This window comes from Brachyistius frenatus, unplaced genomic scaffold, assembly GCF_029030835.1.
Source record: "Brachyistius frenatus isolate BFR_SWC_R1_liver_20210118 unplaced genomic scaffold, ASM2903083v1 Contig_34, whole genome shotgun sequence".
Lineage (NCBI taxonomy): Eukaryota > Metazoa > Chordata > Actinopteri > Embiotocidae > Brachyistius > Brachyistius frenatus.
In genome coordinates, this window is record NW_027210633.1 from 3488650 (window position 1) to 3510601 (window position 21952).

At 42.1% G+C, this 21952-nt stretch overlaps 1 protein-coding gene across 2 annotated transcripts in view; it reads right to left on the reverse strand.

Annotated features, from left to right (window-relative positions):
* Positions 1-3021: 3021 nt before the first annotated feature.
* The window catches only part of spns2 (SPNS lysolipid transporter 2, sphingosine-1-phosphate), a 62874-nt gene continuing 43943 nt past the window's right edge, over positions 3022-21952 (reverse strand). Inside the window, exons 7-13 of one of the 2 annotated variants that reach the window (XM_069700736.1) lie at positions 21418-21570; positions 20987-21176; positions 18639-18704; positions 18045-18143; positions 14525-14688; positions 12068-12106; positions 3022-6781 (exon numbers count right to left, since the gene is read on the reverse strand). In XM_069700736.1, the coding sequence (XP_069556837.1) occupies positions 6769-6781; positions 12068-12106; positions 14525-14688; positions 18045-18143; positions 18639-18704; positions 20987-21176; positions 21418-21570 (724 nt within the window). In that variant the 3' untranslated portion in view covers positions 3022-6768. Of the gene's footprint in view, positions 6782-12057; positions 12107-14524; positions 14689-18044; positions 18144-18638; positions 18705-20986; positions 21177-21417; positions 21571-21952 lie in introns of both variants that reach the window. The other variant, XM_069700737.1, reaches the window with a different exon arrangement.

Genomic DNA, 21952 nt, shown 5'->3' on the forward strand with positions numbered 1-21952 from the left:
TGTGTGAATGAAGATTAATCCAAAATTTGCAAAAAAGATGCTCTTTAAATTTTTTAAATTATGGATTCAATTGTTTTTCTGTTAATCTAGTTTTCCTGCTGAATCACATTTGTTGCAAACTACTGATGCTAAATGAAGAACAGGCCCAGAAATAGTTCATTACTTCAGTTAGACAACTCAGTTTGAAATGTTTCTTAGAGAATCAGAACATACAGTGGGTACGGAAAGTATTCAGACCCCTTTAAATTTTTCACTTTGTTTCATTGCAGCCATTTGCGAAAATCAAAAAAGTTCATTTTATTTCTCATTAATGTACACTCAGCACCCCATCTTGACAGAAAAAACCAGAAATGTAGAAATTTGTGCAAATTTATTAAAAAAGAAAAACTGAAATATCACATGGTCATAAGTATTCAGACCCTTTGCTCAGTATTGAGTAGAAGCACCCTTTTGAGCGAGTACAGCCATGAGTCTTCTTGGGAATGATGCAACAAGCTTTTCACACCTGGATTTGGGGATCCTCTGCCATTCTTCCTTGCAGATCCTCTCCAGTTCCGTCAGGTTGGATGGTGAACGTTGGTGGACAGCCATTTTCAGGTCTCTCCAGAGATGCTCAATTGGGTTTAGGTCAGGGCTCTGGCTGGGCCAGTCAAGAATGGTCACAGAGTTGTTCCGAAGCCACTCCTTTGTTATTTTAGCTGTGTGCTTAGGGTCATTGTCTTGTTGGAAGGTGAACCTTCGGCCCAGTCTGAGGTCCAGAGCACTCTGGAAGAGGTTTTCTTCCAGAATATCTCTGTAGTTGGCCACATTCATCTTTCCTTCAATTGCAACCGGTCGTCCTGTCCCTGCAGCTGAAAAACACCCCCATAGCATGATGCTGCCACCACCATGTTTCACTGTTGGGATTGTATTGGGCAGGTGATGAGCAGTGCCTGGTTTTCTCCACACATACCGCTTAGAATTAACGCCAAAAAGTTCAATCTTGGTCTCGTCAGACCAGAGAATATTATTTCTCATAGTCTGGGAGTCCTTCATGTGTTTTTTGGCAAACTCTATGCGGGCTTTCATACGTCTTGCACTGAGGAGAGGCTTCCGTCGGGCCACTCTGCCATAAAGCCCCGACTGGTGGAGGGCTGCAGTGATAGTTGACTTTGTGGAACTTTCTCCCATCTCCCTACTGCATCTCTGGAGCTCAGCCACAGTGATCTTTGGGTTCTTCTTTACCTCTCTCACCAAGGCTCTTCTCCCACGATTGCTCAGTTTGGCTGGACGGCCAGGTCTAGGAAGAGTTCTGGTCGTCCCGAACTTCTTCCATTTAAGGATTATGGAGGCCACTGTGCTCTTAGGAACCTTGAGTGCTGCAGAAATTATTTTGTAATCTTGGCCAGATCTGTGCCTTGCCACAATTCTGTCTCTGAGCTCCTTGGACAGTTCCTTCGACCTCATGGTTCTCATTTGCTCTGACATGCACTGTGAGCTGTAAGGTCTTATATAGACAGGTGTGCGCCTTTCCTAATCAAGTCCAATCAGTTTAATTAAACACAGCTGGACTCCAATGAAGGAGTAGAACCATCTCAAGGAGGATCAGAAGAAATGGACAGCATGTGAGTTAAATATGAGTGTCACAGCAAAGGGTCTGAATACTTATGACCATGTGATATTTCAGTTTTTCTTTTTTAATAAATTTGTACAAATTTCTACATTTCTGTTTTTTTCTGTCAACATGGGGTGCTGAGTGTACATTAATGAGAAATAAAATTAACTTTTTTGATTTTAGCAAATGGCTGCAATGAAACAAAGAGTGAAAAATGTAAAGGGGTCTGAATACTTTCCGTACCCACTGTAGTTAGAGTTTAATATCAAAGCATTGGCCTCGATACCTCCCGCAGATGTGATTACATGGAGATATTGGGGAGTGATGTGCAAATATCCTAAAACCCTCTGGAGCCTGCAAGTGGATGCTGGGGTGGTGGAGGGGCTGAATGTACATTCAACAGTACTGATGCAGAGCAGCAGTGGGACTGACAGGCAAAAAGGTTGAGATTGGAAAAGTTTCCAGCTTTAACAGACTGTCAAATTGGGATAATGATAATGGACGTTCAGGCATGTCACATGATGCAGAGTGAAGCTCCTCGGATTGACTTGCAAGCATCGCTTCATTTAGTTAATTTCCATTTAAAGTCAAAGTACTGAACATTTCCTAATTTCTAATTAAGTACTAATTTCTTTTAGTATTTTTATGCTCCCTCAAGTAAAGTAATACATCACGAATATTTACAAATACATCCGGCAGTACTTCATGATTATCCTTGTTTACCCTCTTTGTGCCAATTTAAACAATCAGCAACTGAGCTTTTCCTCCAAAAAACATTTTATTCCTCATATTCAGGGAACGGATACATTCATAGTCACAGAAAATATCAAAAACAGTTACAAGATGAGAACCAGATGATATATATTGTATTACGTGGTATATGTATTGTATGTGTTGTTCCTTGGCCAACTTGATTTCTAAACCTGCAAAGACTGCCCAACAATAAAGCTGCAGGAAATATATTTACCACTAAACTACATCTATTCTGGACTCTCTGTAAAATATTGTTGAAACAGGCTGAATAAACAAGCTGGTCCTTGGGTAAACACCAGAGAAAATGTGATGCCTGTTTATAAGTCATCAGCATCAGTAATGTTACAGAATATGACAGAGATGTGAACATCAATGAATAATAGCTGTCTCAGGAAATAACATGGAGGCACGGTCTCACATTTAAGTAACACTGAAGACACTTGTGTGGTGTAACATGAAGGTTTTTAACTGCGGTTAGATGTGTCTTTACTCTGCAGTGAAGCAAATGCAACATGAATCATGAGGTCAGGAGAAAGTGTCTTATATAAAACCAGATCAAGAGAAAGTTTCTTATATAAAACCAGATCAGGAAAAAGTTTCTTAATGGAGACACTGTGGATGTTGATTCATTTGGATGAGACACAGTGAGGACAAACAGAGACAACATGGTGGTATGAAGTGATTAAATAGGTTTATTTGATTTACAGACATTTACATTTTCAATCAACCCCCGATAGGAGCGTCACAGTTCAGTTCTAGAATAATATCCTTTGATTTCTCTGACACTTCTCTTGTACTGACTTGCTCTAAAAATAAAAATAACCTCTGTTTTCTGCTCAACATCAGAAATAGGTTTCTTTATACAAGATTCTTGTATGACAAGAAATAGCACATTCTCAATACATCACTTCAGTGATTATTAACATAGAATTACTCGATACAACAGACTAAAGGATTGGTGCTAAATCAACTCAATTTTGGCAAAGTGAAACTCAATTCATGACCCATCTGAACAGAGCCAACGTCAGCACTTACTGTGAGCATGAAGTGACAGACCTCAGTGACAGAGGCTCTGTGAAGTTGATACTAGGCTGTGGTTCAAATAAATCCCTGAACATTACGTGTGCAAAATGGTTGGATCAGTTGTTCTAAAAAACAAAAAGAAAAAAAAAAGAAAGAAAAACACATACAAGACCTAAAAAAACTGAATGCAAAACTATTGCATCCTGACAATGAGACCAATAGTTTGTCTTAAAACCATCACATTGCATTTGTTTTTGTGTGGATATGTGTTAGATGTCCAATTCATGATCACAGTAAAGAGGATGAATCTTAGTGATGTAAAAAGGTATTGTGTTGTTTCATTGTGATACAAAAAGATGAGCAACTAGACATTTTAAAACCCACTGACAAACAACAAAGTGTAGTATACTCAAACCTTAAACTTCCCTTTATAGATTATTCTTCATTATGGTAACAAATAAATACATTGCATCCAAGCCATCATTTACAATATATTAAAGTTGCCGCGTGATATAGCTATATATATATCTCTACTGTAGTTATTCAAAAAACTCATTTGGTAACATTAAAAAAGAAAAGAAAATCGATAAAAGGAAGGTAAGAAGCTTAGTTCATTAAGAAGATGAAGGTGTGTAAACACGTCAGGTTGGACAGAATCACATTCAGAGAGCTCCACGCAGTTGGAGGGAAGCTAAAGCTAATGATCTGGCAACAAGGACACAGCCCACACAGCACCCCACACACAGCCAGTGAGTCATGCTCACACATCGATGCTACAAGAACCAACTCTGCGTCTCCTTTTATTCCTCCGCTCAGGTCAGTCCATCCTCCTCCTCCCTCTGTGTTTTCTTGGAGGCCAGCAAAGTGCTTTTTTTTTTTTTTTCCCTTTATGCACAAGTTTGAAAAACCTTTGAATCCATTAGTGGCTTTAAGGTTTCAGTAAACTTGTATTTACTCAACAGGAAGGATCCTTCAAGGTAGTTTGTAATTAAGCGTTTGACTAAATCTTTGTATGTACACACAACTAGCTATAGCTTTTCTCACTGACTTCTACTGTTTGTGGGAGATTGTATTGAATTGCATAATTACACTATGAATGTAAATGTCTATGTCAGCCGCAGCCCACCGAAGCGTGTAATACACGCGTCAGTCCACTGGGGAGATACCGTGTCAGTGTGACATTTGGCCTCGCCTCTACGTGAAAAGTAAGGTTCCTTAGGTTCAGGCGCCAAAACTAGTTGTTAGGGTTTGAAAAAGATCATGGTTTGGATTAGAATGAATAATTTGACTAAGTGATGTTAGGGTTACGCCACCACAGTTACTTAAGTTATACAAGTTATGTTATGAAAGTAACTTAAAAGTTACTTAAAAGAAAACCATGTTGGCTACGACGCTTTCTCACTCGCTCGCATAAGCTCTTTCTTCATGGTCATACATGCGTGTACTTTTCACGTCTCGGCGAGGTAAAACGTGACCCTGACACAGTGTCCTCTAGTGGCCTAATGGGTGGACTACACTCTTTCTACTGGGCTGTCACCTTCTGCTGCAGGTATTGAAGGAGACTGTTTGTCAGCGGCTGCAGTGACATCTGGAGACATGCTGCTTTCAGAGCTGGATTCCTCACTGATCTCTTGTATCAATGATAAGAGCTTGCCATCAGTCTAACCTGAGGCTGAAGGATTTCCTGTTCCTGTCTGGGATTTTGATTCCCCTCACTAATAAACCGATGACTGTGTCTCCTGCTCTTTTCAATGGTCCTTTCTTCTCATCGTGGAATGGGATATCTACAATTGCGAGGGGGAAAGGTCTTTTTCACAATGCCTGTTATTGTAGCCAGCGAGGACTGGACTGGAATCCATCATTAAAAGTGACTCTGTCTCTGTGTGGGTGTTGTGTCCAGAAATTCAAAACCAACCATCAGAGAGCTACCCCTTTAAAGGGAAACCTAACTCACTGATAAGGCAGTGTGGATAAAAAAACTGGTTGGTTTTACTCTAAAGTGTATTGCTTCTTATGTACATAAAAACACAGGTGTTACTCCTTTAAAGTCAAAAGAGTAGCATATCATTTAGTTTTGGGAAAAGCACATATATAATAAATTATAAAATATATAATCCAGTGTCCGCTTTTAAAATCGCCCGGATTGTATCATCATCCTTCCGAAACAATCATAGGCAGCAACCTCCAGTTTCAAATTCAACATACACAAAAAAAAAAAATGAAGAAAATACAAATCATAAGAATCCCTGTGAAAAATAATGTGCAGAAATCTCTTATCTCTGTCATGTTGTCTGGCACTGTCTACACTGATTTAAGCGCTAAAAGCTAAAAATATAAACACACGAGGATCGAAGGAAACATCTGTAAATGTGAAAGCTCCAGTTCTTAAGGCTGATTCACTGACCTTTAAACATCAACGCTTTGTTTTTTTTGCCTCTTGGTTGACTGCTATGTTTACATGCACAGCAAAACTTGCAAGAATACTGCACTCATCATAAACACTGAATTTTATCTCCATAGTTTAACTTGTTAATACTGCGATTAAGATGTGCAGCGTAATATGATATTAATCCCATTAGTAGAGGTTTCTTTGAACAGATAAACAACACTTCCTGCAGCCCATATTTTTGCTGTTGCATTACTTGAATTTTTATACCTTCTGTCTGTTTAGAGCAAAATGAATTGTGGGAAATTTGCAGGGGAGCAACAGAGATATCAATGAAGCTTTATGGCTGCAGTTCACAAATGACGCTGCTTCTATTTTCTATCAGAAGATGCATATACACGGCTTAATCAAACAAATTTTCATACTCAGAAGCTGAACTGTAGGGTGCATGTAAACATAGCCAGTGATGAAGTAATGAGGGTTGGTGGTGGTCAGTGCAAAGTCTGAAGGAATGTAATGACGCCATGGCACTTGGTGCAGATTGACAGCCGATGTAAGAGACAGACAGACATGGAAGAGACAGACTGTTGGACAGACAGGCAGACAGACAGGGCAGGTTCATGGTCAGCATTCAGTAGTATGGCATCAGGAATCAGGAGGGGTCACAGGGTTTTTTTTGCCACCCAAACTCCTCCCTGGAAGGTTCAGTGGATCCTCGCAGACGGAGGTGAGGAGGACACTCGCTGTCTGGAGGCTGGCTTCAGAAAACAGCAGAGCACCTTCTCACCGGCCTGTGATTTAGAGGCGGTTCAAGGAGGGGCAAGACGCTCCCTCGTTCCAGTTCAGAGCAGCCTTGGCGAGAGTGTAAAAAAAGGAAGAGCAGCAGGGGCCAAGAAGAGGTGAGTGATCATGACGACAGAGAAGAAGGACATGAGCATGGTTTTAAAGAAGCTGCCCTGGCCTTTCCATTTTGTCATCCTTATTGAGTTTGGTTGCACCTTCAGATGGCTCCTCATTGGCTTGTCACGAGAGAGAGAGAGAGAGAGAGAGAGAGAGAGAGAGAGAGAGAGAAAGGGGAGAAATAATGCTGTTAGAGTCTGGCCTCACCACAGGACATTTTCATGTAATTAATGTCGAGGTCGAAAGCTCCTGAGCCATCTGGTAGGACCTCCCTGATAACGCCTACACACACCAGGAGCACCCTGTGACCTAAATATCTTCTTACACATAACATACCAATACATTACATTTGTTTAATGCAGATCCCCCCAATCTGTACAACAGCAGGCTATAAGCTACAGCAACACACAGCTATTGTGCCTCCAGATGGAGCTTTATATTATTGATGTTACAGTGTGCCCCTGTATTTATGTCAATATATGTCATCAAGCATATATATAAAAATATTAATGAAGGAAAGGTTTATAAAATAAAGCTTTTATAAGACTAAAGCCAGCACATACAAAGAAATTTGGAAAGTGAAAAAGTTTACTTTGATTTAAGTCTTCATTATCTGTAATGATTGGAACTAATCAAACAGTGTGACACATTTTTATGAATATAGCTATAAAATATACATCCCAGGAAAGGAAGTTTTCTTTTAATCAGACCAAGCAGCAACCAGCAGTGATGTCACCCGTTCGTTTGTGAATGGCTGTTTTGACACCTCGAGTTCGGATTTTGTCCGTCACCATCTTGCTAAAACCGGAATAGTGATCATATTAGGACGAGCTGGTGGGGAGCGAGCGGTGGATCTGACTGGAAACCTGACGATACTATGTCCCGCCTACCAATAGCCATAACCTGACCGCACCATAGGCCTATCAATCAAACAGACACGCCCCCAAAAATACAGCTTTTTGAAGCTTAATTTCTATTGAATGATGGGATTATTTTCAGATGGACTGACAGAAAACTAAAAAGAAGTGGCGATGTTAGCTAGCAAAACTGAGATAAATCCTGGAGAAATTTTATTGACTTAGAATTTTATGAGACTAGTTTAATGGGAGTCTATTGAGCCGGAGGCTTTATGGAGCCAACCTCTAGTGGAACTCGGTGGTATTGCAGCTTAAGGCCCTTCCGCATCAACCTCATTTTTCAGGCCCAGAAACTACATCCACTTTTATATACAGTCTGTGAAACAGACTTTCACATTTTCATCTAAAATGTTTACCTCTGTTCACTGCATTTTACCATATCAAATGGATTATTTATTAATTTAAGGACCAAAGTCTTAACATGAGCTAAATAAATGGGACAGACTGATATTTAACAATTCATTCTGACTTTCTAAAATGTCTCTCAGCTGCTGAAATACACACAAACAAAGCACATATGTGGTGAAAATGTGGCGCCAGAGGGGAAACTATACCCCAGTTGGAGATTAGACCATCAACCGTTTGCGGTGACGAGCCTGTGATCTCTTCAGATTGGATGAGAGAGAGAGATGGCGATGCCCCGCTGTTTGTTGTGGTCTGTCATTACGTTGCCCTGAATGCTCCGGTACACAAGCTACTACTACCACTACAATAGGATTAGTGTGGGGAGCTCAGTAGAGTGATGCTCTGAAGCGAGTGTCTCACACACACACACACACACACACACACACACACACACACACACACACACACACACACACACACACACACACACACACTCTCTCTCTCTCTCTCTTTGACCCACAGACACATGCATACACACTCGTACTACACGGGTGGACACACTGCTGTGTTGCAGAAAAAACACATCACACCAATAGGGGTAATTAGTTTAAATAGGAGGATTAGTGGATTTCTGAAAACAATGTGTTGTAGATGCAGATCCAATCCTCTCTGGCATGAACCATTTTCCTCAATTATCAGTGTCAGTTGTTGCTGTAAAACCTGTGCATTGTTTACGAGTCAGGCTTGAAATTAAATTGCTAAAAAATGCCAGTGTGATAGAGATAATTGGAGCGGTGAATGCTTTGATACGTGCGAGGTTGGCCTGCCTCCTCGCAGTTTCACTATTACTGTGCTGGAGACTGTTGGCTTCCCGAGCAAAGGGGCGGTCTGACAAACGGCCTGGCAATCGAACAAAGTTGAATCAAACCAACTTGTAGCGTTTTTTGGCCGCGAGGATGAGACATTTCATGTGAAATGAGAAGATCTGTAGAGCTCTATAGAGGTCATACCAGAGCCTGCCTGTGCACTTCTCTGTGTGTGTATATACTGCATATGTGTGTGTGTGGCCTGTGGTTCCTGCCCTACACGGCACCATGAACCCAGTCAGCACTGCTGACGGAGGACTTGGGAGCTTTTGTTGAATGATAAGAGTGTGAAGAAGGAAAGTATGTTCCTGCAGCTGTATAAACACTTTTAACAGTTAAAGTTTGGACAGCAGCGACTAAAGTCTTTGCCCTCGTGATGTGAATTTCCTCCCGGAGTAAAGCAGGATTGTGGTTACTGAACAAATGAGAGTGGAGCGCCGCTGTCAGGTCTCACGCTGATCTTTTGACGGCCCCCAGCTTGGGGATGTCCTCAAATTATCGTGCAGTGACGAACCTGGTCAGTGGAGTCCAGTTCCTCCTGCAGAGGAAGTTAATTGGATCTCAGAGTATGTGTGCTCTGTCTGGGATTGCTTTGCTGGAGATTAATAGCTTGCGATGTATAACAGCTTAAGCGATTACTGCCTCTCTTCATTCTCATTTATTCTGCAGGAGTGTCTTTTCTGACCTCCGCTAAATTGCTCTCGTTCACTTCCACTACTTTTCAGATCCAAACACGTTTTTCTCATTTAAATATTGTCATTAAACTTTCACAGTGTTTGACGATGGCGCTATATTTTTTCCTCTTTCACCTCCCTCTGCTGCTTGTTTGTTTCCCATAGAAATATGTTATACCATGAATGTTCAATGAGTGTGCAGCGGGGGATCTGTGAACTGTATTGATCTGTGAGTCAGACCCAGGGGACGACATATTTCCTGTCACCAATTGAATTATCCACAAAAACAAATTTGTTGAAAATCAATCACCACGGAGCCCCTCTGAGGTCCTCCTGCAGAATAGAAATGAACAGTTCACGGTGCATATTCAACTCTGACCTCATGTAGCTGTATTCCCTGCTCTCTATAATTAGCTTGGTGTGACAGCGGGGACAAAATGCTTTAGCTGCTGTGTGTGACAGAGCACCGATGAAACCCCGAGGCTGAGAGCTCAAACTGCCGCTGAAACTTGATCTGTGCGGCAGCCATGTGGGAGCCTTTCATGTCACCTGTCATTAGTTGTGCATGCTAATATCACCCTGCCAGCGGTAATGACATTGCAGCACTTACAGTTAAGGACAGCACTGGTGGTTTTGCATTTTGCAGCCCATTAAAAGGCAAATTGCACGTCCTTTACATTGCTGCGGACTATTTTCCAAAGTGTGCTACATCTTTTTTTTCAGATTGATTTCCTGCCTTCAGGGAGGGCAATTGCCTTGGATTCATCAGTGCACCATGCAAATTAGTTTGCAGAGCTCTGAAAGTTGCTTAAATGGGTAATTCATCACGGTGAACGTGTTGTTGCTCTTACTTCTTTTTTTGTGTGCTAAAGTTAAGCTGTGTCATCTAATGATGCAGCTGCAATCACTAAGTGTTCAGAACACTTTTATTGTTGGCAAATTAAAAGTATGTTTTGACAGTGCACGTCTCGACCTGGACGGTTTGAATGATGAACTACACCTGCTATCACAGAGCTGGTCTGCCTGTTGTGTGTTTTCCATTTATTTAAATGTAACAAAGATCCAAGTAGGATCAAAAGATGGCAAAGAAATTTGGATATCTGGGAGTAAATGTACAGGTGTTACTTTTTAATATTTCTTTTTACCGGTATTAACTAATAACAATAAAAGAAACAGCAATATTATCATTACCCCTTTCACAACATCTGTGAGTGCTTATGTGATTATTCTGAGACAGAAATCCCATCAACATATCTCCTGAATTATGAACTATAGAGTTGTTTTTTGTCTCTGTTCCTTCTACATTTTTTCCCCAAGATGTGCCATGTATGGGAGATGCACCGATTTTTACAAAGATCATTATAACCACGTTATGGTTAAAAACGTGGACAGATCAACAAATAAAATAGAGTCCAAAGCAAATTGAATAGAAAGTTTTCTGGAGGGTAAATATACTGTTTATATAAAAATATGAGGAATTCTTGACTAAATGATCTGCAAGATCCTGAAGGCATCCTGTCTTCCATCTGCATGAATTTGCACCTTTCTACAATTTTTCCACCTAATCGACTGTTGCTCTTCAAATACTACAGGGAGATGCAATTTTGGCAAATGATCACTCTGCTTCCTGAACTGAACTCCGTCCATCCTGCCAGAAATCCTCAACGCCTTGATTTCCTGGTTTTCATAAGCTGGTGTAATTTCATCACATAAGATTCAGATCAAAACATTTGACAGAGGATTCACGAATGGAAACTTTGCTGACCTTTTTTATTCCTGTTTTTCAGGAAAATACCACCAAATTTAAATGATGTGATTTCTTTGTAATTTCTCCTTACTACTCTTTTTGTTAACTGTAAGGAGGTGAAACAAACCCAGTAGTCTTAGCATAAAAACCTATTTCTTCAGTTTGTGAACATTCAGTATTTTGACAAATGTTGGGAGGACAATTAAACCCACACAGGGTGACAAAGCAAGCAGTAAAACCTTGACCTTTCCACTCAAAATGATAACCTTTACAAATAAGTCACAACAGATTCCTTGTCCTTCTAATCAGGGAGTCAAAGTTTAATCTTGTTATTCTTTACAGTGCCTCCCCATTGTCCCACTGCAGAGTTGGCCGCTGTGCTGGCAGTTATTGTGTGTTTTTTCGCCGAGTTAATAATTAGAGGGGTTTTGCGTGTGTGTGTGTGAGTCTGATAAAAGCAGGAAGGAGGAAATTCAGCTTAGGTCTTGATAAGATGCCAGATAGTTGGTCAAAAAAATCAACTCCAGGAATGCCTTGGCACTCCCAGAGCACAATGTGGACAGGAAACGGATCACAGAGCAATCGTGTGTGTCATCATGTTTATCACCTCCACTGTCATAACGCTCTGGGTGGCCTCAGGTCAAAGTGTCTCTTAAGTCCTACTTTCCACACCCTGTGCCTTCTAATGAAAGTGTCTCTACATTATGCTATCAAGGTAATGAGAAGAGAGCTCTGTAAATGTTAATGTCCCAGAACTGTCTCTTTGCTATCAGCCACTTAAACTGCTTGTAGAAGTGCTGATGTGAAAAGCACTAAAGTGTAAAAGTGCCTCGAGGAGAAGAAAAGCAATTTACCTGGTCATACCTTGACTGAGGAGGGCGGTCGTGTGAGCTGGCTCAACCTGAGGAGAGAAGAATCGTTTTAGGAATTAAGGAAGCACACAATCTTTGAGGCCTCTTTTTTTAAAACCAAAGACAAAATGTCGTATTTCATTCTTTATTTTTTTCATAATTTTTCCTGATTCCACTCATCACACGTTAACTGTCCCACCACCCTGTATTTAAATAACACTTCATCGCTCCCTGCCTCTCTGATCCTCCGGGCTGCAGTACTCAGCCTGCCTTGACCCACACTGAATCTGTACTGTCAAGGCTCAATGGTATGGCAGATGAGACAGTTCTGCTCTCACACAACACTAAGTGTAAATGCGGACTGGGTGAATGCATGGGGATGGGGAGGGGCGGGGGGAATGGTGGGGGCACCGAACCCAAAGCTATTAATGGCAACCCTGCAGCCAAAAAAGCTAACAACCTAGAAATAATAAAGCGCTCTTTAAGGCTGGAAATAGACGGGCGCGCTCCAGTGAGCTACTCGTTCGGCTCTGAGCCTTTTATAAATAGCGCTGAGTATCTGAGGACACACTCAGAGTCGGGAAAAAAAAAGTTGCAGAGCGCTGTGTAAAGTCAGGGGGCATTTATAAATTGGAGGCTTTATAGCGTGAATGGAATCTATAAATATCACAGTCATGGAACAACCCGAGTTGTACAAAGCTGTGCATGTTGTCATTTTTCTCGGTTCCTGAGGTGCTGTTTGCAGCACATTTGTCACATAAGAGCTGCTGCTGTTTAACTTTTGGTTTTTCTTCATCGTGATGTTTGGTAGAAATCTGTACAGCTCTGTAGAGGCCATCGGTATACTGTGTGAGGTATGCAACAGTATCTTTGTTCGTGACTATTAATGACTCAACTATATTGAGGATGTAATAGCAACAGAAATTGTTCACAACTTCGCAACCCAAATGTTGTTCTTATTAATGGCTTATTATGGCTAGCTGAGCAATAAAGCAGTGAAAAAATAATTAATAAAGCCATTACATTAAAATACATAAACACTTTATAAAGGCAGGCTAATCAGAGACTGGTCAGAAAGCCTTAGTAGTGTAAAACATAATTACTCTGACCTCCACATGTTTACGTGAAGCATCACCTCTGTGAAAAAGGACACACATGAACGACCTCCCAGTCGCTGTCATATGCAGCTCATTAAAGACATATTTTATATCTGGACTTTTTTTTTACTGCATCTGCTGCGACATTAACTTTTCCCTACAGTGTGTCGTGTGAAAGTCAAGGGGTTGTGGTTGGATAGAGTTTTTGTGAACATGTGCTATCTGCCCACTCTGTGCAATAATGTGGTCAGATAGTTTGAACCACATCTTGGAACACAGACTGGCACAAGGGCAAGAGTGCGACTTTTCTTTTAGTCATTGTTCTGCATTTTTTCCCTTTTTTTCCTGGAGGAGGCCCAACAGAAGCCACAGCTTGGCTTACTAATTGCAGCAATGGTTGTGTGCCTCTGTAAAGAACCCTTTAAAACTGTATGTTAACATTACACTGAGTAAATATTATCAGCTGTGAGGATAGCTTGCCCTGGGATTATAAACTGTAGCAAAACAAGCTGAAATGTGAATTTAGCAGTTTACACATTTTTTTTTTTGCAGTTTTTTTTTAAACATATTCTGTTCAAGGTGTACAAAAATATTTATGAAGGTTTTAGGCGTGGGAAAACAACAATAACCAACCCCATAGGGTGAAGACAAGGCGACTGCAGACAGACATCAGACATCAGGCTGCCATCCTGTCTAAAAATGTCCCTCATCTTTAACAGGAAGGAAGTCATTTCTGGGAGCACTAGCACCAGGGGAGTAAGCCAATGTGATACAAAGTAGGAAAAAATAGTCAGACAGAAACAAGTCATGTCTCACCATCTCAAAGAGGATGAGTGTGTTTGTTTTAGCCTTTTATGGCCATAGCCAGCTCCTGTGACCTTTGGTTCACATCTTTGGTGTGTGAAAGAGGAAAATATGAATGCATGATCGAGACTGGCGGTAGCTGGTAAAAGTCTCAGTAAGAACACTTTAACAAATTGATGGCTAGAACAGCTTGTGTCAGCTATGGAGCTCTTTTAGCTGACTGGGACTTTCTATTGGCTCAGGGGCCTCTGTGAGTCTCCAGAGTTGGCCCCATTGTTGGCATCACTTGAGCAGCTCGTCCCTGATTTGCATCAAAGTCTAGCATCATGATGGAAGAGCATAGCATCATCCAGAAGAAAGTCCCTGACCTCTTTTTGTCTGCGCTGAGAATAAAACCAATATTATTGCTACTTCTTCAGCTTCTCGCAGCGAGGTGGTGTTTTTGAACTTTTGGAGCTCTTACTCAAAGTCAGTGGAGGACAACTTTATAAAATATTTAAAGAACGAATGACTAAATAATAAATTATATAAATGACAAGTTATTTAAACAATGTCTGAATCACTTACTGTTTCTCGGCCTTCTCCCTGTCATCCAGGAAAAACAAGGCGGTGGCCAGGAAAAACATGCCCCCCAGGACTATGATGAAGGGACAGAGCATGAGGGCATAGCCCAAACTCAGGAACCGCCATAACGCTGACGTAGCGTAGCTCTGCTGAAGGGCATCGGAGATCTGCATCCAGGCCAGCACAAATACACGATGACACACACACACACACACACACACACACACACACACACACACACACACACACACACACACACACACACACACACACACACACACACACACACACACACACACACACACACACACACACACACACACACACACACACACACACACAGAGAGAGAGAGAAGAGGAGGGATATTTATTAATCATTCAGGAAGAGTTCTTAAAATATCCTGTCATGCTCTGACACACTACATAATGCTATGCTGGTTACACACTCACAATAAGCACTTTTCCAGAGTGAGTTCTGCATGTTTCATCATAGCAACAGATAAAACTGACACACAGCATGATGTAAGATGCCAGGATTTCACAGCTAATAGCTCATCCTGCTGTTGAAAGCTTCCGTAACTCAAGCGGTCAGTCTGTCACGAGCGGTGCTGCGAAAAAAACAACAGCCGGAGAGTGGTGGGTGTGAAGTGACCATTTCTCCCTGCATGCATCACTCATAAGGCCGCTCTCAAACTGTATCGACAGTCGTGACAGAGAGGAGGCTGCTGATGGTAGCTTTTAGCAGATTATGTGGAGATATGCGCAGCAGGAGGAGGAGGAGGAGGAGAAGAAGAAGAAGAAGAAGAAGAAGAGGGGGCTTCTCGTCTGTGTGTGAGCGGCCGTAGGTCACACCGGCTGAAGCACATTGATTTCATGTTAGCGTCAGCAGAACGAGATTCTCCATGGGGAGAGCTGGAGAACTGCTGACATAAGGATGTCAGAGGGAACGACTGCATGCGTGCACACGTGCACACTTTGCACTTGCACGCAGAGTTAGGAGTGATTACAGAAAGAGAGAGGATGCTGGAAGAAAATCAATCAAATATACATGTGAGACCAAATCTGTTGTGCGTCCAGCAGCTGTGTGTGTGTGTGTGTGTGTGTGTGTGTGTGTGTGGTCCATGCAGAGCCTGTTTCGCCAGGTACAGTAAATTGCCTGCAAGATGCACAGCACAGATTAGCTAAAAAATACTCAGAGAACTGCTGCATGTCTAATTATCAAGATGGAAGGCTTTTCTTGGAAGATTGCTGAGAGATTGTCTCTGGCGTTCCCCTGCTGCCCACTCTGCCTGTGCGAATGTCCTCCTCATACAGTATAGGAGGAGTCCATTATGTGTCTCTCAGGGGATCATTAAGTGGCAACTGCGTCGGTCTACGTGCTTTCGGAGGGGAATCTTGGCTCAAGCTCAAGCCAATTTCAGATTAAATAAAGTCATTTTTACACGCATCAGGAAGTGGTGGTTTTGTGGCGTGTGGGCACCGCTATCTGCAGGCGTTCCCACAAAATGCAACTATGGTGTGCTGGAAACGCTCGCACTGGTTTGCTGTGTTGACCATCTTCAGATCTGTTTGGTGCACATGTCAAAACCCAATTGTGAACCAAAAGGACTGATTCACTTGTGGTTGCTAGGCAATAACCACTAGTCTGTTTTCCTCCACTTTGCTCATTGACAATATTTGTGCCAGTCCTCATGGGTGATGGCGGATCTGCCCACGCTCAGTGTGCGTCACGACAAGTCAATCACACTGTCGCACTAAACCTCAGTTCACATAGAGGCACTGGATGGTGACGCACTTGGATCGTTTTGTGCATCGTCAGTTGGGGATTTTGTGGAGAAGTGAGAAACCCACCGGACATTCAACGTGTCACTCAGAGGAGAGTTGTGACCCCGCAAGCTGGGTGCAGCAAGTGGCTAACTGTGGGGCAGTGTGTGTGTGTGTGTGTGTGTGTGTGTGTTTCTATTTGTGTGTGTTTGCAGGCTTTGTTACTTCTGACATCTGGAGCTTTGACTTTAACTGTTGTTGGATCTACCAAAGCATTGGTATTATCCAGTACCTCCATCACAAAGTAGTAATTATCTACTAATCTGTTGGTCATTTTGATTAATTGCTTTTGTTTGGTTTATGAAATATTGCAAAGTAGTAAAATGTTTTGAGAGTTTAAAGTGATGTCTTCAATTGCATTTTTTTGTCCAACATAACTCAAAGATTTAAAGCTGAGAAAAGCCTCCAATCCGTCTTCCATTGGAGGAAGTGGAACCAGCAATTTAATGACATTTTTGCTTCATAACGATTAATCAGTTGTCAGAATTGTTGTTGATTTATTTTCTGTGGTTTGACTAATTGTTACAGTTCAAATGAAACCTTTACATCAGCAGAATAAAGTAATTCAAACTGAGTCACACGGTACTTCAAAGCATTCTTTTCTCTAACTGTGTCAGGAGGAAGTTTGTACCGTATAAGGTGATTTATTTGATGTGTAGAAACAATACAGCGCCAGCCCTTGAGCACGGTTCCCAGAATTTGGATTTTTATTTTCAGTGCCAGTTTTGATCTACCTTTTGAAGAGCTTGTTGTGTGCTCGAAGGTAAGCTTCTGTTTCGTTTATGTGGCTTTTACAAGAGTTTAACATTTCCATTTTTAGGAAGAACAAAAACAACAGGACAGTTTGAATGCAGCCCAACAAACAGCTGTGTATGTCGCCTGCCTGTCAGGCCGTGACAGAGGATCCGGAGAATCAGTTTGATTCACTAATCAAAGACTTCCACTGCCTTTGTTAACACAACACAGGCTAGAGGCACAACAATAAAGCACAATGTAAACACATAACGATAAGGCAGTGTATTCTCTCAGTAATTTACCAACACCAAAATACATCAGAAATACCAATAAAAAAAGTTGCTATAGATTGTGGAAGATAGTTTTTGTGTGATATCTTTGCAGAAGAGCCCACTTTATACAGAGCGTGGGCCTCCGTGAGGTTACTATTCAACTTCAGAAATCTTCATTCTCCATTTGAAATGAGAAGAATGCTGCTCGACAGTCTGAGGTGAATCCTGTTTCACACTCGACTGAATAGCAAGCAGCACCTCCTGGATGCTATTCTCCGGGTGTGTGCGAGCAGTTTGAAGGGTGGAGGGGCCGACTGCGACCTTGAGAGGCCTGGGCGTCCCAGTAAGAAGCCCCCTTTTCGTCTCCTGGCCAATCAAATACTGTAGTGTTGGCCCCTCCTGGGAACCGAGAGATTTACTAGAAAATGCCATTGACAGCCTGAAGAGCGGTGGTGAAATCACAACTCTGTTCACCAGCTCTCCTGGGACGTGTGCTAAAAGCTCCTCTTGTACTTTACTTTGCACTGGCCTACTTAAACCAAGAGCTGAACTGGTGTCTGTATGCATCGTGTGTGTATGAACGGGGCCCTGAAGCAGCATGTTCAAGATTTACAACCTGGGGTAAATCTTAAATATATATTGCCCTTCACACCCAGATCTCCACACAAAGCTGCTGTTGGCGGGAGTCTTACCAGGCCGATCAGGTAGGGACTTCCCGCGTCGCCCAGGAGATGAGAGGTGAAGCTCTGAAAGGCGACGGCCGTTGCTCTCCGCGTGGGAATAACGACAAACTGCGAAAAAGATCGAAAGATACGGAAGGTAAAAAATGCATGAGATCGTGTAAGGTGATGAAGAAACAGAGGTAGAAAGATTCACTCAGCCATGTTGGAATAACTCGTCAATTATGTACGCTGAGCCCCCCTCCGTGGCTCAGGATGTCCCGGGCAGACCTGTCAGTAAACGTCAGTAATGGGCCTGTCTGTGTGTACATACTCGCCACAGTCTCTAACCTAATTACAAATTCAGGAGCTGCTTGGTGCAGCCACATTATTGGAAGTCATTCGACTCACTGGATCTCCCGTTTTCACTTTTAAATACTACATCAGAGAAAAGTCTCAGTCTCAGCGAAGGCAGTAATTATCAGCCCCACCCGAGCTGTAGCCTACCATGTCCACTCGCAACAAAATTCACAAGTCAAAACTGCATCTAATTGGATAACCGCCGTTTGGTGTCGTCTGTTGCAGGAATTTCCAGTGACCCAGAGGATAAGTATAGGTTCTACTCACCATTAAAATGTCTGCTGTTATGGCCCAATTCAGGAACAGCAGCGTCTCTCCGATAAAGATGCAAACCTAAATAAAGAAGAAGAGGAAATCTCACATTTAGTGGTGCTAATTACGATCATCCAATTTGCACTGAGCGAGAAAATCTGACATGACAAGCAGCGAGAGGAGGAGGAGGTTTGCAGATATTACTATCGTGTGTGTGTGTGTGTGAATATAAAAAGTGCTTTGGTTGTGGTTACTCAAAAACATGTTATTATGCCGTGGCCCAATTATGCATGGACATGCAGGCTTTCATTTCGGTCCCATCGAGCTGGGCATTAAGCCCACGAGCTGAAACACAGCACAGGATGATAACATTTGAACACTTGCTAAGTTTAGGTCCAGTTGCAGGATCTGAATTTATGTCCTGCTTCTGAATGGGTGCAGCAGAAATTGTAAACTTCTGATAACATATAGGAGTATACTACATGTGCATGTTGGCTACACGTTCACGAGTTGGCAGCAGCTGGTGTTGCTACTGGACCACTTTCTTTAAAGCAGACGCAGAAGGATTTGGTTGCAGCTGAATCTCTGTATTGGCGGGTTTCGTCTAACAGAGTTTAACACGGCCGATTGATGTGTGTTTCCTGCTGGAGAATAACACGTCTGCCTGTGTGCCAGACCTACAGTAAAGTACAGAGAGCTACAGAGGGCGTCTGACAGGGGAGATGTAGACAGGTCTGTTCTGAGAGCTGCGAACCAGACACCGTGACCGACATGTTGCCTGTCTGAAGGGAGAAGCCCGGCCTTTTCCTCAGATTAGCTACGTGTTGATGTGACAACAGCTGCGAGGGGTCGACTGGCCTCGACAGAGCAGCACCGACCGCTACAACCACGTCACGCCTTATAATATGACACATCTGTCAGCTCTTTGCCATGAAACTTGAGTTGATTACTTACAACTGTTGCTGCACTGTAAGATGATTTAATAATGTACAGTAGGGGAGCTGAAGAAGGAGTGAAGTCACATGTTTGAAGTTACGTCTATTTACAGTTTAAAGACTGTTGTTTTTGTATGTTTCAATCCACAAAATACTTTGTTCTTGGAGGCTGACCTGTGAGAAAACTCTAATTTAAGATATCAAACATTTAGCAGAGCATCGATCACACGCATCTTCACCCTCTGTGGTTTACAGACAGTTACAAACAAGGTGTCCATTAGCAAAAGGTAAAGCCTATTTCTGTACCGCAGTATAAAATTGAGTTGGACAGATCTGTAATCATGCAATTAACATGGATACTTCCACAGCTCAGGTCTAATTGGCTGAGTCATGACCCCTGGTAAATGTGCGCCTCTGACCTAACGGGAGTTCATATGAATCTTACTTCATTACATCAAGATCATTATTTACATCAATAATTATATTTCACTTGGGAGCTACTTTGTTCAGCAGCTGTTCAGTGACTGCAGTGTATTTACTTCTGCACTATTTAATTAACGTGAACCCTTTTATTAATTAGGTATAAGCATTTCTCTTAATTGAAATCAGGTGCTCTGTTGATTTTATAAAAGTAGCTAAACATCCTCAACACACAAACATGAGTACATACTTAAAAACACATCATATAGGATGTAAAAAAAAACTGTACACTGATCTTATTGTAAAATGAGGGCAGATTTTAAGGGGCCAGCCAAGGTCACATATTTAGGACATGTTTTGTTCCTTTACACGCATGGAAAATATTTTCCCGATTTTCAGCATTATTATCGGCCAACTTGTTGAGAGTAAGTTCCTATTCCTTTGTTGCTGATAAGAGTGAGAAATGTGTGCTCGGTGAGTCCAGCAGCCCTGCGTGTATTGTTTTAAGTCAGTGATTGTTAAGTTGCACCCTTTCCTGCTTCACAAGGTAATTAGACTCGCGAGTTCTGAGATCCTTAACTTTTGGCCCGATGAGGTGTGAACCTCAGCGACCTGCAGCAGCTCCTGGGGCCATCTCAATCTATCCCACAATTAAAGCTATTTATTATGAGGAGCAACACCTACTCATTGCCTCGAGGCCTGAAAGAAACTGGCATCAGGGAAGGTGTCCTCTTACTGGTTTATTCAAACTCTAACCTTTCCCTGATGAGCTTTTACAAAGCTTTCGCTTCTTGGATTGTTTAACAGACTTATCTTTAATTCTCAGCCCGTAAGGCTAATCTACAATTCACACTTACTATCCCTCTTTGTCAGGGGGAAATTTTTCACTGCAGACCTGTTGATTGGAAGTTGGAAAGCATAATCAGACGTAATCACAACTCCTTCCACTGTTTGATCAAACCAGCTGCAGACACAATGTATTCAAGAGTTACAGGAAATTGGCCTTACATAAGCTCCAACAATGCTCTTCTTGGCCACCACGAAGATGAGGCAGATGAAGATGGCTGAGCCCAGCATGCTGACAGCGCACACGAGTGGGTCGGCTCGTTCGGTCTTCTGGCGACACAGGCGTGTGGTGGCGGCGCCTATGACCACGCCCAACAGCCCCGTAACACAGGTGATCGCCCCGAAGATCAGGCTGGAAGAAATAAAACATAACGTTCAGATAATGTGCACGTTTTTAATGCATGATCAACACCAAAGGACAATGAATAGAACCTCTGTATAAAATGGCAGAAATGCACCTACACTCAGCTCATTTAGCTTTTAATTGTGGTACACAAAATGATTCTGGTGTCTTTTACGAGGTTTCACATTACACAAGCCAAACAGAAGCAGCGGTGACTTCAAAGCTCTGTGTTTAGTCATTAACCTCTCACCTGTCAGTGCTGCTGCAGATCTCCTTTGTACAGGCCTCTGCCGTCTTCTGTACCACCTGGGCTCGGGCCAGGTAAATAGGAATCCACATACCGAACGCACCTGTGGCAAAGGACACTGCTGACGATGCCAAGGAGGAGAACACGTAGCTCCGACTGGACAAAAAGAGAAACACACACAAAACCAAACAGGTGATTATCTAAAAAAAACAAGCAAGCTGCTGTTATCTGTCGTTAGCACGAACTCAACCGTCTCATTTTCTCTTTCTCTTTGTAAAAGTCATCTGATAACAACTGCAAACAGATGATTACAAAGATTCTGAGAGACTATCTTGTCACACAAAGTGACTATTATCTTAACTTAAAGCAGCTTTGAAGCCAAATATTAATACACTAAAATCCTGCGCAGCTGACAGTTTATTGCAGGAGACAAAAATAACAAACTTTTCATGCTTCTATAGATGGTGAATGTGAAACTGTTTACAGCTAAAAGTCACACTGTGCAGGAGCTTTGTTTGCTCTACAGAAATTGTTCCAA